We start from the raw sequence: 16,065 nt of genomic DNA on the forward strand, positions 1-16,065 counted from the left end.
ACCCAAAACACAGGGCAAGTCCATGTTGAGTCTGTGGTGTCCATCATTCCTGCCAAGTAGATCAAGGGGTTTTTTAACTCTTCCTATCCCTGGTATGGCCTCTGTGCTGCTGGTTTCTGTGAGAAGTCAGCTTTGCACCAAAACTGATGTGTAACCTTTGTTGTCTCAGCAGTAGGTAACCTTAGCTCCTTGGTGGTAAATACCAAGCTCGCAGATGAGCTGTGAGGATAATCTCACTACTGATTGTTGGGATTTAGATTTATTCCGCATGTGATGACCAGTGTATGACAGCATCTCTTTATAATGTTTCTTAGGGGTTAAAAGTTTTTTCAGTTCCAGCATTCAACTGAAAAATGAATAGTGGTGCTGAGAGTAGGACTTTATGTTTCTTTAATTCCTTCTCTCCCAAACCACTTTAGAATATTAATGAAATATTTTCAGGGGAAATGAAAAGATGGAAAAATCTATTGAATTAGTTAATTATTCCAAAAGCTGTGACAGTTGTTTGCAGTTAAACTGGATAGAAATAATTTCAGTAGTAGATAGACCTGTTGTTCCAGGCACTCTAGAAATGCACATAATGAGATGGTTTCTGCTCCAAGGTGATTTTGATCTGAGTAGATTTTAAATCAGCAGTAGGTAGAAAGAGACAGAGGTGGCTTGTGCCATACAATAGGCCAGGCTTGACACAGTCATAGAAGTCTGTGCTTTAAACACTTGACCTGTTTTTTTCCTCCCAATAAAGAAAATGCTTTAACCCCATTATTAGTGCCCTTCTCTATATGCATAGTACCTATAAGCTGTTGCTTTGAAACACAAAACATCAGAGAAGCCCTTAAGGTGATGCAGTACTTGAAAAAATATGTTATCTTAAGATTCTTAGGAAGATCTGACACTGTAATTTTAACTCGTGTGTCTAAAAATTATTGTTCATTGAGAACAGTCTTGTTCCATAAATATTGATAAAAAATTGGAAGATAAACACTAGCAAAGGAAAACATTTCCTTGCTAGGAGGAGAAGAATGAGATAAGCTCTTAAAACATTTAAATAATGTTGGCGTGTCTACAGCAGCACTTCTTTAATCTTATAAAGGTTATATCACTCTATCTGCCATCTGCATGGGTTTTATAAAGCAGCTATGTGGCTCATGGCAACAGCTTTCCAGTAGTCCCATGCTTATTAAAGTCTTCCATTCTGTTTTCATAAATTAACATTTCCTAAGGCCCTTGTTTTAAAAGGTGTATCAGTGTCAACCCACTTCTGCCTTCCAAAACTATTTTTAACTAGTTTCTGTCATGTTGAGGTTAGATTAAAATTTTAATGCAATATGGGAAAGCTTTGTCCTGAAAGCGTTGAGGGGAAAAACAGTCTAAAGCAGCAAGCCAAGCAGTTAAATAAAATACTTCTCATTTCCACACAGGTAGAAAGGTAGGAAGTGCTGTGAGTCCTTCAGTCAGTAGCATATCAGCTTTCTAAGGATCTGTGCCTACAGCTTCATCCCAGTTAAAATCTCTTTGAGCAAGCAGCTCTTCACATATTTTGGCCTTTCATTATGTTTAAAAGCCTGTTGAAATGAATAAAAAGCCTATCAGCTTTCTAGAGATAGTATCCCCTCCTGTAATTTAATCCACTGATCAGTTCAAATGTACCTCTGGATAAAAGAAGCCCTCAGAGAAATAAGTGATTATTTCATCTAATAACTGCCAAGGAGTTATGGTTATTGTTTTAAGTAGTTGTTTTTTTTCTAACAATTTGCACTGAGAATTTACATTGCACAAAATTTATATTGCCCTGGGGCAGCAGCAACTTCACAAACATTTCTCTAAAATACTTTTTTGCCTATTTTTTAGCCTTGTTTTCTCCCTGAATGGCTCTATGGTTAGACTGATTGCAATTTTCACACAAAATTTGTGCCAGAACACAAAATTCTGCCAGTGTTGGCAGTGTTTATGCATCTAGCACATTTATGTTGCTGTTTACACTTGGCAAGTCATAGCAGAATACTTCACCCCAATGGAGAGATTATGTGGAATTTCAACTATGATTGTGCAGGAAATCAGTTTATTTATGCTTGCTGCCGACCTGGGGGTGTTCCTTGTGCTACCAGCACCAGTTCTTTCATATAAGGATGTTGCTCAAATGGCACCAGTCTAAGAAGGACTCAGGCAAAAATATCAAAGTAATTTAGGGGGAGTGTGGAAAACAAAACTGTGTCCTGCAGCTTCAAACTCTGTAGCCAGGTTTGTATTAGGTCATAACGTATTTTTAGTGGAAACAGAGCACCAAAAGCAATTCTGGACCTTGGTATTTAAGAGTTGTGGGCATCTCACAAGTGCATGTGTGTTGGGGACAATTCCTCTCCCCAGGAAAATTTTTCTTTCAAAACAAGGTTTGTCATCTGCTTAAATATCAGCAGGCTTTTGCATGCAATTAATTTCTTTCACTGTAGAAACTTCTTCCATAATTTGTATTTATTTAATACTGCTTCTTAAGTACTGTTGGTACAGCTGATAAGACCAAAGTCAGTGTAGTCATCACAGCTCTGAGTCCAATACTGAGGAGACAAGACTGATGCACAACAGTTTATATACAGCACAGTAGCACACAGATACACTCGATATCAACACACCTAAAGCAGGCAGTGCCTTCCAGTCCTACTAGAAAAGGCTTGAAAATACATTCTTGACTAACACCAATTGGAGGCCATCTCTCTTTATTCTATTAAAGTTTAAAAACTGATGCTGTTTTAGTGTGTGGCACAATTAGAGAAGGGAACTTTGAGCCAGCTTTTACAAATGTGAAACTTCGCTACCACTTATCCTGTTCCTGAGAAATCTGGACATAATAGATTATATAGGATTGTGCTTCACTTCAGCAGATTGTGAGTTACATGGAACACACTTGGATCCTGAGAAAGGGTTGGTTAATTATAATGACTCACCTGATTAAATTTAGGCAGGGTATAAATGTCCTCTACAGCCTAACCATTATTTCTACCCAGGAGGTCCCAGCCTGTGTATGAAACTTGCACTGAGACAATAGGTCTTCATCAAGACTTTTAGTAAGACTTATGGACATTTCCATATTTCCCTGACTAGGTGGCAAGGGTCTTGTGTACCTTTATCTGCAGTTACAATTGAAGTGTCATGCAGATATAAGGAATCTGTATTATTCCTATGTTACACCAGTGCATCATATTTGACTTGAAAATGAGCACAGTGGGCTTTATATACTGATTCCCTACTAAAAATTTAGTTCATTCTCATACCTTTGGTCACAGGAAGGGTAGAAGTACAAAGCAAAGGCTTTAAAATACTTTTGAATTTGCATTTCAAGTCTGTAATGCATCATACTTCAAGCACCAGTACAAAAGTCAAAGGAAAAAAAAAACCCAGGGGAAATGGCAATTAATCTGCCCTAACAACTGCAAAGGATGTTACCAACGATACAGATATTAAAGCAATTTATTGCCATTGCCACATAAAAGCTTTATGTAATTAAAACATATGGCTGGTATTAAGTGAAAGAGGGACAGGAAATTGAGCATTAAAGTTGACTCTGCCCTTAGTTCAGTGTATCTTTTGGGGGAGGGGAAGTGCTCTGAGTGAAGGGTGATGACAACTTTATCTTTGAATATCCTGCCTTTTGTCAGCTATTATTGCAACCTGCATGTTTAAGTGTTAAAAAGACTCTGAAGAATTATGAAACCTGATGAATGCCTCTCAAAAAGCTAGGCTGTATTTAGATGCTAAATTCTTCAGTGTAAGGAATCCAGTCAATTCACATTCTGTATTTTTTTCAGTAAAAAGAACAGTTTTGGCTTTTGGAGAAATGATTGTTTAAATATAACGTTTAATGTAGTCAGTGGAAATTTCCATTCTTCCAGGTTTATTTCTGAAGGGCTGTATCCCAGAAAGCTAATTTCTGGAAGCATTTTCACAATCCTGTTTAAACAGAAGTGCTGGATTGCCTTTTCAGGGTGCATACCAGATTAGTTTTTTCTGACAGAGTATATAGAGCTACTTCCATTTATACTCAGTGAGGAGCTGACTCTGTTTGTGGCTTGCTTGATATAATAATGTGATGACCTTTTTGTTCTGCCTTTCTTTGTGCTGGTTTTGAACCAGTGTTTAATGGGAATAACCATATCTTTTACTTTACAGTCCATACAAAATAATCATTAATTGTAATCTCAAATACTTTACTGTCCTTACATGTAGTGTCAGCTGCAAATTACTTTCATAAGCAGGAACCTCTTGGCAGTTTATAAAGTTGCCTTATTGAAAATTCAGAAGGATGAACAATTATCTGATATTATTTGAACTTTGGACTTCTCAGATGGTTAATGACCACATTCCTTCTGTAAATAAATACAAAGTTTTGCAAACCAATATATCAAAAAGGATCCAGTTCTGTAAGGTTTTGCTGAGATGATCCCCATTAGTAATCAGCGTGGGTAATAGCTGTCGTCTATTCACATGAATTTGTGAAACCCGGCTGTCTCATTTTTTAGAAAGACACAGTTCTGCCAGTCTGAGATTACATTTCTGTGGTCTTACTGTTCTGGAAGGTATGCAATATCTTTGCAATCAATTGAATATCTTCTTTGGCCTAATTTAAGATGACCATGTAAAGTGAATACTCAAACAGTAAGTTTTTTTTCTCAGTGGGACTGTGTGAAAAGCTGAAACGAAACTTTCTGGTGATTCCTTTCCTTTTCTTGTGTTGTGCTTATTGCTGAATGTGCTAAACCCTAATTTGGTATTCCAGGCCATGTAAGACATCCTTCTTTCAAAAGGAAATACATCTCTGCACCTTTAAAATATATTAACCAAAATAGATGTATTTTTCAGGCTCCCTTTAACCTCTAATAGCAGAGTACATTCTTCTCCTTTTTGCCTGTTTTTTTTTTTCCTTATGTTCTCTTCTGTGGCCCAGTTAGTTAACATGGAAGCTTACATCTCTGGGGAACACTCAATCTGTAACTACCTAGTAACAAACTAGTGTTTGAAACTTAATATGCAAATTGTTATTTTAGAATTCAATATAATTTATTTACAGCTGATCATGTATTTTCAATGTCACGTGCCACCATTTTTCAGTTTCAGAGGTAACAGCCCACTTAGATGAAAGGGAAAAACCACTCCTTGAGTTACCATCTCAGAACCTTGATGCAGGTAGGCACCTCATCACCCTGTAGTTTGTAGGTCACATATTCAAGTCTGAATTAGAAAGCCTGGTCTCAATAAGTATTAGAGGCCCCAGTTTACTTTAATTCATTTCCATAAGCTCAAATCCCTGTAATCTATAAAACTAACTAAATGAAGGCTGGAATTCTTGAGTAAATTTGGAAAATAGGTCATTTTCCAGTAGCATCTAATATTCAGGTCTCTGCCAATGAAGATGATTCTTGGCATACTCCGTGAGTACCTATTCTGTGTTTTCTGATGCCATACCCTGGACACCCTCAGCATTGTCGTTATTGATTTATAACAGTAGAGACAGAGCAGTTGAAACATAGCAAGGATTTATGCTTCAAAATTAACAATTAATTAACTAAAAATTAATTAGATGTTTAAGATTACAATACAAACAACATGGCCACCTGTAGTTACTATATTTGATTTGTCATCTGAAAGTCAAAAATGAAAGTGAATTCACTGTACCTGAATGGCACTAGTAAAAAATCCCAGAGCTCTGGGTCATGAGTTATCTGTGGAAGTGGTACAGTGCAAATAACAACAATTGCTCCCACTTTTACAGAGGTAGCTCATTCATTGGGTGCCAACAGGGTCCTTTCTTCTGTGGTCCTTCACTCCGGTATCAGTATCACATGAGGATTCACTACCCGGGCATTCTGGCCCAAGATTTCATGTAATTAAATATTATTGTTCAAGTATTGTCTAACACCAATTCACTTTTCAATGAATCATTATCAGACAACTGTGAATCATCAGTTGATGGACAGGGCTGACTCTTGCTGACTGCAAGTCTCTTTTCCATGAACTAGCCTTCCTGCTCTGGTAAGAGTATTTGTTATGTTTGTTATTGGCTCTTGAGCAGTCTTCTGTTAGAGACTGAGATTTATCTCTTCTGTTGTCTTTCTCTTCCTTCCCTCCTTTCCTCCTTCCCTCCTTACAGAAAAATCCGTAAGAAGTTCACCAGATCACAGCTGAAAAGAGCTTCCAGAACACCTTGTTCTCCGATCATTGCAAAGACAAAGTCTCTCATGAACAATAGGCAGGCCCGAACAGAGCCAGGATCCATCACACACTGAAGATATAACAGCATCAGCACCATAATAATGTCAGAATCATGTTTAATTGTGAATGCAGACATAACAGGACTTCCCACATCTTTGAGACAGAAACATTGTGTGGACATATTGTGGCTGGGTTCTGTGTTCTGGGCAGGATCCAACAGCAGCCCTTGTTTTCCCTCATCTCTGCAAGGGCTACTTCTGGTTCACTGTGCAGGCCTATCCTGGATTCCCTCCGTTCCCAGTCATCAGTGTGGCTGGTCAGGGAGGGACTTTTTGCACTGGTCCCACAGAAGGAGCATGGATGCAGAGTCCACCCATCACATTTATCTATCCCTTCTAGTGGCTCAACAAAAATATGCACCTTTCAAAACTATTGCAGTGTCTTTAAAGAGGGATTTAGCCTTGAGGGGTTGCATTTTCAAAAACAACTGCAAACTTTGTTCATATTTTTCAGTATTGGCTTGAGTCACCTTGGATTTGATTTTCTAAGCTGAATGTCCACAAGGACTAGGTATTGTTCAACAGTTCTTGAAACTTACACTGAATTAGGAAATGCCCATAATTAGTGGCCAATTTTGAAAATGTTGGCCATATTAGCTTTGGTTAAAATCCAGGAAAGTATTATGTGTGACAGTGAATATCCAGCTGGACTAGTTGCATGTGTAGGAACTGGTCTCATTGTCTCTATATTTGAAAGCATCTGCCTATTTCTTTGGGTATTTTTTGCATTTCTTGAAGCCTATTCTGAATAGTGAAAACCAGCAGAACACCATTCCCAGAAAACATGAAGAAATAGATTATTTCCTATTAGTAATGTCTCTCCACAAAATAATTTCTACATTTTTATATGTCTGGATAAAAAGATGTCTTGCAGAATGCTTTGAAGTTCATAAATGTAAGGCTACAGGTGGCTACTTACCATGGAGAGATGATGTGCCTTTTGAAACTACTTGTAGGAAACTGTCAGTCTCCCTGAAGGGAATGGCAACAGAGGCAGGTCTTTTTTTCTACTCAGGTACTTACAGGTGAACAATCTCTGCCCTACTTTGAAATCCAGAGAAAACCAGTGTGTAGCACTGCTGTGTGAACCTAGGTGGGATATGTCAATTGTCTGAGGCAAGTTGTCCTTCAATAGGTTTGGATTCCATATGGCTTTTAAAGATGTGGTCAGACACTGAACATGTCATAGCAAACTGAGATGAGCTTCAAGACTTTTTTTTTCTCTCTCTCTTTACCAGGTAGCTCTAACAGCATGGTACAGATGTGGGGTTTTCATCCAGTTGGGGACAAGCACCCAGCTTTGTGGTTAGAAAGACAAAGATGTAAGTGACATCTCATACTTCTGGGTGATTCCCCCAAAATTATTTTCCCCCATGCATTTTATTGTTTCAGTCTGAAGGAACATCTGTGATCTCAGCCTAAAACTAGCCATACTCTCCTTGTAAAATTTTGAGCTCCTAAGACAGTGACCCAGATGCTTCTTCAAAGAAGAAAGCACCCTGACCTCTTGAAGGGACTTGCTGACGATTTCCATAATGATGCATCCAGGTCTTGTCCACTGTCCTTCACCAGCAAGAAAAGGGTGGGTATGAAGGAGAGGTTGATGACATGAAGTGCTTGTTCCTAGTGCCCTGAACACTTTCGTGAATGTCACTGATTCGGACTCAGTTGGAGAAGACCTGGGATTCATCTGCCTACAGTACTTTCCAGTAGCCACTGAAATGTGCAGCCCTAGAAGTCTCTTCTAGGCACAGGATCTGCTTTTTCCTCTAAACAGGAGGGCTTTTTATCAGATAACTGAGTGGAGACAACCTACTCTTATTAGTAAGAATTGCCTTTATTAACTGCAACATATGGAAACACCTTCTGTATAATAGCTTCCTCACCCATTAGAATAAAGAAAACATGATTATTAAGCAACCTGTTTGACTGAAAGTATGAAAAACATGAACATAACAAGTTTTGTCTCCCTCAGACATCAGTGAAATCGCACACAGCAGACTCATTTTCCAAGTGTTGTTAGCTGTAAGGTGGTAGATTTTTTTACCCTGCCTTATTAAGCCTGTACTCAAATGATTTCTTTTAGCCAGTGTGCTCCAGTGTCTAGACAGTATTTTGTAAAATCTCTGTGTGTTTCTGCTTTTGACAAAAGTATTTGTATCCGTAATAGTCTGGTGTGAAGTCATTTTTACTTCTTTCCCTCTGAGGAGAGAGAGACTGGTACCACAGCTCCCTGTCAGCAGCCAGCTGCCTGATACCATTATCTTTTGCATCAAATAGCCAAGGTAAGGAAGAATCCTTTGCAGCTTCAAGTTGAGGTGCTTCCTCTGGATACACTGGAAATAATGTTCCACCTCTGCCCAGCAGAGCCATTTCCCAGGTTGGAACAGCCCAGCCTTGGGGTGGGCAAGGCATGGAGGAGTCTGATTGCTGGAATAACTTCTGCTCTGTCCTTCAACTGTTCCGCATGCAGCTGCACTGAGACTTCCTCCCTCCTACACTGCACCCAGTGCACAGAGAAACTGCACACCATGCACTGCACCTTAGTTTTTACCCACTCTCTCTTCACCTAACTTTTCCTGCAAGATGTTCTCTGGAGATGGATGCATGATTGACCTGTGAATTTCGACTGAGAGCGTTGATGGAAGATTCACTGAAGACGTGTTCCTCCTGCTGTGTTTGGGCATAACAATTTAAATTTTTGTAGAAATTGTGAAACTCCTTATCAAAATATCATGCAATTCCATGCTTTCTGTTGAGTTGAAATATTTTTCACTGGCTGTGAGCAAAGACGACACATTCCTGTGTAAACTGAAACAGTATATCCACAACAAATCAGAGCTCTGTACATTTTTATCAATCTTTCCAAGTCACTTATTTTAAAACCAGCTAACATATATCAGTCTTCAGCAGTGACACTGAGTATAAACATGAACCTTGTAAGCAAGGACAAGAAGTTTGGTACTTATCATGATATGAGCAAGAGAATCTAGGCAGCATCAGCTCTGCATTGACAATATGATTTATTTTTCTGCTAGCTAAATAAGAAATCCTTCTAAAAATTTGCCTCTCCACTTAAAAATATGGGGCTAGAAAACCATGCAAAATGCACAATCTCTTTGTGTCCAGAGGCCTCATATAGAAAGTAGGAAGATTGTTTTACTGTTTAAAATGTCTGTGTTGCCATTTTTGACTATATAGCTTCTCTGCTCTCTTGAAATACTGTGTATACTGTTTTTAGATTATTTTTAAAGGCCCCTACCTAGTGATGGAAGTTTTGATTCTGTAGGATGGAAAAAGTTTTTGAAGTACTTGAGATTGCCTGAAATGTGTTGGTGATATGAAAACATCTTTAAAACCAGAGTTTTGATTAAAGGCAAATCTAGCCTTCATTTCTGCAGTCCAAACCTTGCAGGATGTTACGAAAAACTGGGAATTGGAACTGAAATGTAGAACAAACAAGGAGTAGAAATGGCAAAATGGAGCCTGCACTTGCAGAATGTGCACTTTTTTAGTAATCTAAAGTAAGATTTATTTTTTTTTAATAAATATAATTTCAACAGAGATACTTTCCTAATTATGAAGGCTTAAATAAAATGGAATGGCTGCACAGTAGTTTCTGATATAGTCACAGCATAACATGCCACAGTCTTTTGCAGAGAACAAGTATAATCCTTCAGAAATACTTTATTACTGGATACAGTGTCTTTATGTATATGTACTGCTATGGTAATGGAATTGTTAGAATCCTTTGGAAATTTCAGCAAAATAATATTCATTTTTCATTTTCTTTTGAAGCTTCTTTATATAAACCTGTGTCTTCATAAGCCAGAGGGGTTGTCAAGAGATCTGAGTTTATATAACTGCATAGTGGAATTTTTTTTGAGTAAATCAGGACTTTTTTATTCAAATGTTGCATGTTGAGGGAGGAAACCTAATTTTGGAATACATGGGTTTTGGATAAGAGTTTTGAGGTTGTACTATATAGTGATCAACAAATTTGCAGAATATGCTCCTGTTGCTCATAAAGATTTAACAGATGGTATTGAAATGCAGTATAGATTGAATAAAAAAAAAGGAAAAATTAAAGAGTTGTCTTTTAAAATTTCTGTTGTTTAGACTAAAAGTGAATTTCTCAATGGAATGGTAAAACTGGGATGCTCAGTGTTTGAGAACATGGAGCACCTTAGAATGAAATGGTACTATTTGATTTGCATTAAAGTGTCTTTGTGTACAAACTCTGTGACTCTTGGCACTTTTTGCAGGAAACTAAATTTCTACATTGGTACTGTTATCCTGTTTTACAGTAGGCTATTGAACAGTCAAAAGACTGAAGATTGGTGAACTACGTGGGAGTTTAAAATACAAGTACATAATAAGGGGATGAGGAGAGAAGACTCAGAAGCTGGGAAAAGTGAGACATGAGGTATTGGTCTTTTCACTGGAACACCAGAAGGCTGGTTAGGGTTGAATGGAAATCGGGCAAGAGGACTCATAGTCCACAAAAACAATGCTAGAAGCTACAGAGCATTGCAGCTCCAGTGAACTGGCCCTTCTAAACATCTCAGGTTGGTATTAATGTCAAAAACTTTGTATCTTCTTTTGGTAGCACCTGGAACTGGTGGCTTCTATGTAAATATGGAACATTATCTGAATCCTCTTTACTGACATCTAAGCTAATTTCTGCAAATTAATCTGATGGTTTTTTCAGAGGAGACACACATAAAGGTCTTCTGAACAGAAGTAAGGACTGCTGCTCCACTGGTTTGTTCAAGGCAACTGTTCCCATCTCCTAACTCCCCAGTCTGTCTTGGGGAATGCAGGATGCTTGGTTCACAGGCTAAATATTGTTTCAAATATTTGTTTTAGAGTGGATGATCTTTCTCTCCTCACCTTCCCTCCACCTCCTCCCCCAAAGACACCTGTGCGGATCCAAGTAGAAAAACTCAAGTTCTTCTGTGGTGTTTGGATTTGATGGGAAAGATGAGTTACATTTACTAGTCCTTCTGGGTGTGTTGCACTGGTATCAGAGGAGAAAATCTCTGGAAGCTGTCCTTTGCTGGCAGAACTGAGGAACTGGGCATCTCTTTAACCAGGCTTGGACAGGCTTTCAAGGAATCTCAGTAAGGAGGAGGTCCAAGATACTCATCAATTTCAAAGTATGGCTGTGAAGCCTTTCCTGTGTCTAGTTGAAATAGGTACTTAAGGGATCACTTTAGTCTCTCAATTCTTTGGTTCACTGTAAAGGTATAAATCACACATACAAAGCCTTAGCAATGAAAGGACATAAAATGTTTTTCTTTCCCTTGCACTAGCAGTCAGAAATAAATAAATTAATAAATATTTTAAAAAGCCTCCACAATAAAAAACAAACAAACCAACAGAAAAGCCCCCAAAAAACCAACAGCCAACCAAAAAAAAAAAATCCATGGCTTTTCCATCTGCTTGAAAGCAGAAGTTATTGGAGAGGGCATTTTGGTAAGCTCTGAGTTTTGTTTTGGTCCTTGGTATATGCAGAACTTTCATAAACCACTGTAAAGACAGAAAGCTTTTCTGTGAGGCTGGTCTGACATCATGACACTTTTCCATGAAGTCAGATGCATTATGGCTGCTTTATAGAACAAGCAAGTAGTTGATGCATGAATGTTACCAAATTAGCATAAAAATCCTATGTGAGCTTTAGGGCCCTGTTATATGACAGCTTCAGGGCCCCGTTATATGACAGCCACTTGTTACCACTGTGGCAAGACCAAAGGTTCTTCAAATATACATTATCTGTGTACACATTAAATTGTGCTCCTTATAAGCTAAGCAGAGGGATCTTTATGGAAATGAAAACTCTTTATTACTCATTTAAATGATGATGAAACCTAGATGCCAGGCCAAAGGACTGTCTGGGGCCAATAATACTTAAGATACACACTCAAATCAAACTCTACTTTGTATAGCTGGGATGCTCTTTAAGCATTAAAATTGGCACTGATATTCTAAGGACATTTGTTTTTAAATGGCTTAATGGAGTCTTTTAAGGAAGAGAATCACCTTCAGGAAATAAATCTTAGTCTGTACTGCTTTGGGCAATAAAATGGGAAGAAAAGGGTTAGAGCCAGATTTTGATGCTGATTCTCTTCCTACCAAGTTGTCAGTTCATGACTGCAGAATTTCTTCACCAAAACTAAGTCCCAGTGAGTCTGGAGGAACATGGCAACTCTCTAATTTATTTGTAGGGATTTTTTTTCCCTGCTGGCTAGCTGTTATTACTTTGGAGATTTGTTCCTCAATAATCTGAATCAATAGTTTCATTAACGTGGAGGAAGTTGTTCATATCACCTTTGGGTTAAAAGTGGCTCTTTCCCTAGTTTATTTTGCTTAGGCACATAAAAAAAAAATTATAATAATGGCAAAGAAAAAAAAATCACAGGCATTTGTGTGAAGCTAAGAAGTATAGAGTATACAACCTTAAACTAGCAGGATATAGCAGAAGAGGACACTGAACATGATTTTCTTTTGTTACGTGGGTACAGCTGTTCATGACTGAAGGATCATTCTTTCAAACAGTCCTTTCTGTTACAGTTCTGTGGACGCTGCACTTGCTTTTCCTGTACCCATCAAAGTCCTCCATTGTGCTGTTTGCTCTGCCCAGTAATCACACTGGAAAAATGAACTTCTCATACTTTAACTTTTCAATAAGTTATTGGGGGAGATGCAGTGAAAATTTAGCTCTATATTTGTTTTCTTTCTTTCAATCTTGATTTCCATTGGAATTTTAATCTTTTTTTCAGGCAGTGAATCTAAGAAAATTACACTGAATGCCCTTTATCCTTAGGATATGCATTTAATCCACAGTAAAATAGTTATGTTGCACAGTCTGCTTTCAGGAGCCTGACTCAATCCCAGCTGTTTGATAACCCTGCCCCATTGTTTATTTTCTGTATTAGTAACAGTAAGTCCAGTATTGACTGGCTTTTCCAAGCAGACCTGACTCCACCCTGCCATTTGTACATGCACAGTTAAGGCATGGTTAAGTATTTTCTCCTTTTTTATGGTCTTTCTTTGCTCTCCTGTTTCTTGTATGTGTTCATAAAAAAGGAGAGCTTGATGATGCTCCCCTTCCCAGTGTGCGGGGGTTTGGCTCAGATGCTGCTGGGTGCCTGGGAGAAGAGAAGGTTGGACCACTGCTGACTATCCCTTTGCACACAGACTGTCCTGAGCATCACAGACCACTCTGATGCTTCTTCCTCTGGAGTTCTAAGTGTGGGGACAGCCTGCCAGGCTGGTGCTGCTGTCACACATAGGATGAGAGTGTCTTGCTCTGTGGCTAAAGCAGGCTCCACGGCGCTGCTGCACTTTGGAGTGTAATGAACGGTACAAGTGGCTGAGCCCTCTGGAGATGCTCCCATTCCACTGCTGCATAACTGGAATACACTGCCAGCCCCCTTATTTAATGGTATATTTGGATCCTGATGGTATATTTGGATCCACTCCCCTTCTAAGTTGCTTCATTAATGCTCAGGCACCCTAAGCCTGCCATATTATGTTTTCTTTGCTTTGTTGAACCCTAATCTCTATGGATTTTCACTCACTTTTCAGAATGATGTCAAGGAAGATTATAATCAAGATGCTATAAAGATCTAGAAATTTTTGCTCCCTCACCCCTTCATTTTTCAATTTAAGGCCATTTTTTTTTCCATTATGCTTTCCTTTTCACCTTTCTTTCCACTGCTCTCATTTGCTGATAAAGAATTATTAGACCTTATTTGAAATTACACAGTCTTCAAAATAAAATATTTTTACCTATTGGGGTGAGGGCAGCAAACATCTGATGTGGGTTTATAGCTCAATAAACCTAGACAGTGTATTGACCAAATCATCAGAACTCAAATCCCAATAAATATTTTAAACCTGCTGAGTTTCTTGGCTATTTGGATCCTTTGGGTTTGTATTGTCCCTTCAAAAACCAGGGGCTTGCTTCAGACTTGCAATCTCAATACGTCTGGCTTTTTTTCAGAGGAGTTCTGCTGTAGGGTTTGGCTCGACTGTACCTATTGCACATTCCTTGCCAGTCTGTAATTAGACCAACTGCTTAAATGCTGAGTAGCTTTCTTCTGTTTACTGCTCATATGGATTAAATGTGCAAGATTTCAATAGGAGAATATAAATGAAGTGACTGCCTAGCTCTGGATTTTCTCCATCTTTGCTTGATGCACTAAGGAGAATCAATTGCAGTTGCTTATTATTTTTAAATAGCAGTTAATTTGGGAAAATCTGATTCACTAGCTCTTTTCATTTTGCTGATTTGATTTCAGCCTTCTGCCCATCTGGGCCAACCTACATGTACTGTTAAAAATCCAGTGCCTAAACTCATTGGTGCACATAAGCAAAGTCAAAGACACTCAGCCTAACAACCCAGCAAAGCACTGTCTGTGACGGTGTATTCCAACCCTCTGTTTTCTTATTGCTAAAATCCTCAGTGAGAGAAGGGGCTTTACTTTGCAGTTTGTGCTGTTGTGCCTGAAAGAGAATCAGAGTGATTATAGAAAAAACCTCCCCCTTATCCATTCAGTTCTCTGTGTGTTCAGATGTGGTGACAGTCTCTCAGACTGTGGAGTTGCATAGTCAGAGAAATGGTTTCCTGAGCAGTTTATTCTGCCTGGGGATGTTCTGGTGGAACCCCACGCACCGTAGGAACTGTAGAATTAATCTCTGTGAAGTCATGTGGCACTTCTAGAAATGGCCTTCTGGTCAAACTGCTGCATCTGTGCAAATCCCCTTGACAGCAATAAAGAATCCTGAAGTAGGATTGTAGGCTAAGCTAGCTGTAAGCTCTTTAGGCTAGGGCTAATATCCTCCTGTAATTATTTAAAAATTCTTTTTAGATTTATAGCTTCATGGCAATGTTTGGGGTAGAAAAAAGGCTATTCAAGAGATGGTAGTATATATAGGGTCTGTATCTAGACTATTGCAGCAGGGGATGTCACTGCTTTCTACAGAGGATGTGTGCTGTTCTCTGATGTGAGGAAGAAAAAGATGTATTCTCCTTCTCTGACTAAAGGGCTGGGTGAGGGTTACTAGTTCCTAATGGTCCCCCCCCTCACATTTAAATCCATGCTGATTTCTTTTCACAACTTGTTAAATGCTTTTCGTTTTGTGGCAAAAAAAAATAGGATAATACGCTGCAAATACAGGGTGATTGTATGTGATGAAACATTGTTTTTTTTCATTATATACACACAGGGAAGTTGAAATGTTATTTGTAGAGGATAAAGGTGAACTTTGCTCGTGATTTTATGAACTTCTTTATTGCATAGTCCTCTTTGTGCAAACAGCACTTGACACTCTCTTGCCTTTTGTTATTTCCAGCAGATTGGAGCCATTTGTTTTTTAATGTTGAACTGTGACAGAGAAGCAGGTGTTGGATAAAAGGAATCAAGATCACTTTTGGGTTTTGTGATCAAATATTTAGGGGGATTTGTGAAGAACTGTAAAATTCAATTAGTTTTGCTTCCTATGTCCTTTTCTCCTAGACCACTGATTTGCAATTCCGGAATAATTTGTCATGATTTTTCCAAAAGTGAGGCTGGTAGCTGGTCTGGGCTAAGGCTTTTAGCCCAGCTGGTGTTGCTGGGGTTGGTGTTCACTTTGCAAACTGCCATGCTGGCCGAAGATGTCACCCTTAAATAGCTACTTGCTACTAATTCCCTGCTGAAAGTTTCTGCCCTCTCTCAGCACAGAGAACAGCATGGACTGCTGTTTTCTGCTTCAAAGTTAGACTGAAAATTAGGCTTACCTGTGAGGTTCTGAA

At 38.7% G+C, this 16,065-nt stretch overlaps 1 protein-coding gene across 1 annotated transcript in view; it reads left to right on the forward strand.

Annotated features, from left to right (window-relative positions):
• The window catches only part of MTA3 (metastasis associated 1 family member 3), a 130,558-nt gene extending 124,316 nt beyond the window's left edge, over positions 1–6,242 (forward strand). The window contains exon 19 of the mRNA XM_017744863.1: positions 6,143–6,242. Within this exon, the coding sequence (XP_017600352.1) occupies positions 6,143–6,154 (12 nt within the window). The 3' untranslated portion in view covers positions 6,155–6,242. The remainder of the gene's footprint in view (positions 1–6,142) is intronic.
• Positions 6,243–16,065: the final 9,823 nt, after the last annotated feature.

The sequence above is a fragment of the Corvus brachyrhynchos genome, unplaced genomic scaffold (assembly GCF_000691975.1).
Source record: "Corvus brachyrhynchos isolate BGI_N302 unplaced genomic scaffold, ASM69197v1 scaffold258, whole genome shotgun sequence".
Taxonomy (NCBI): Eukaryota; Metazoa; Chordata; class Aves; order Passeriformes; family Corvidae; genus Corvus; species Corvus brachyrhynchos.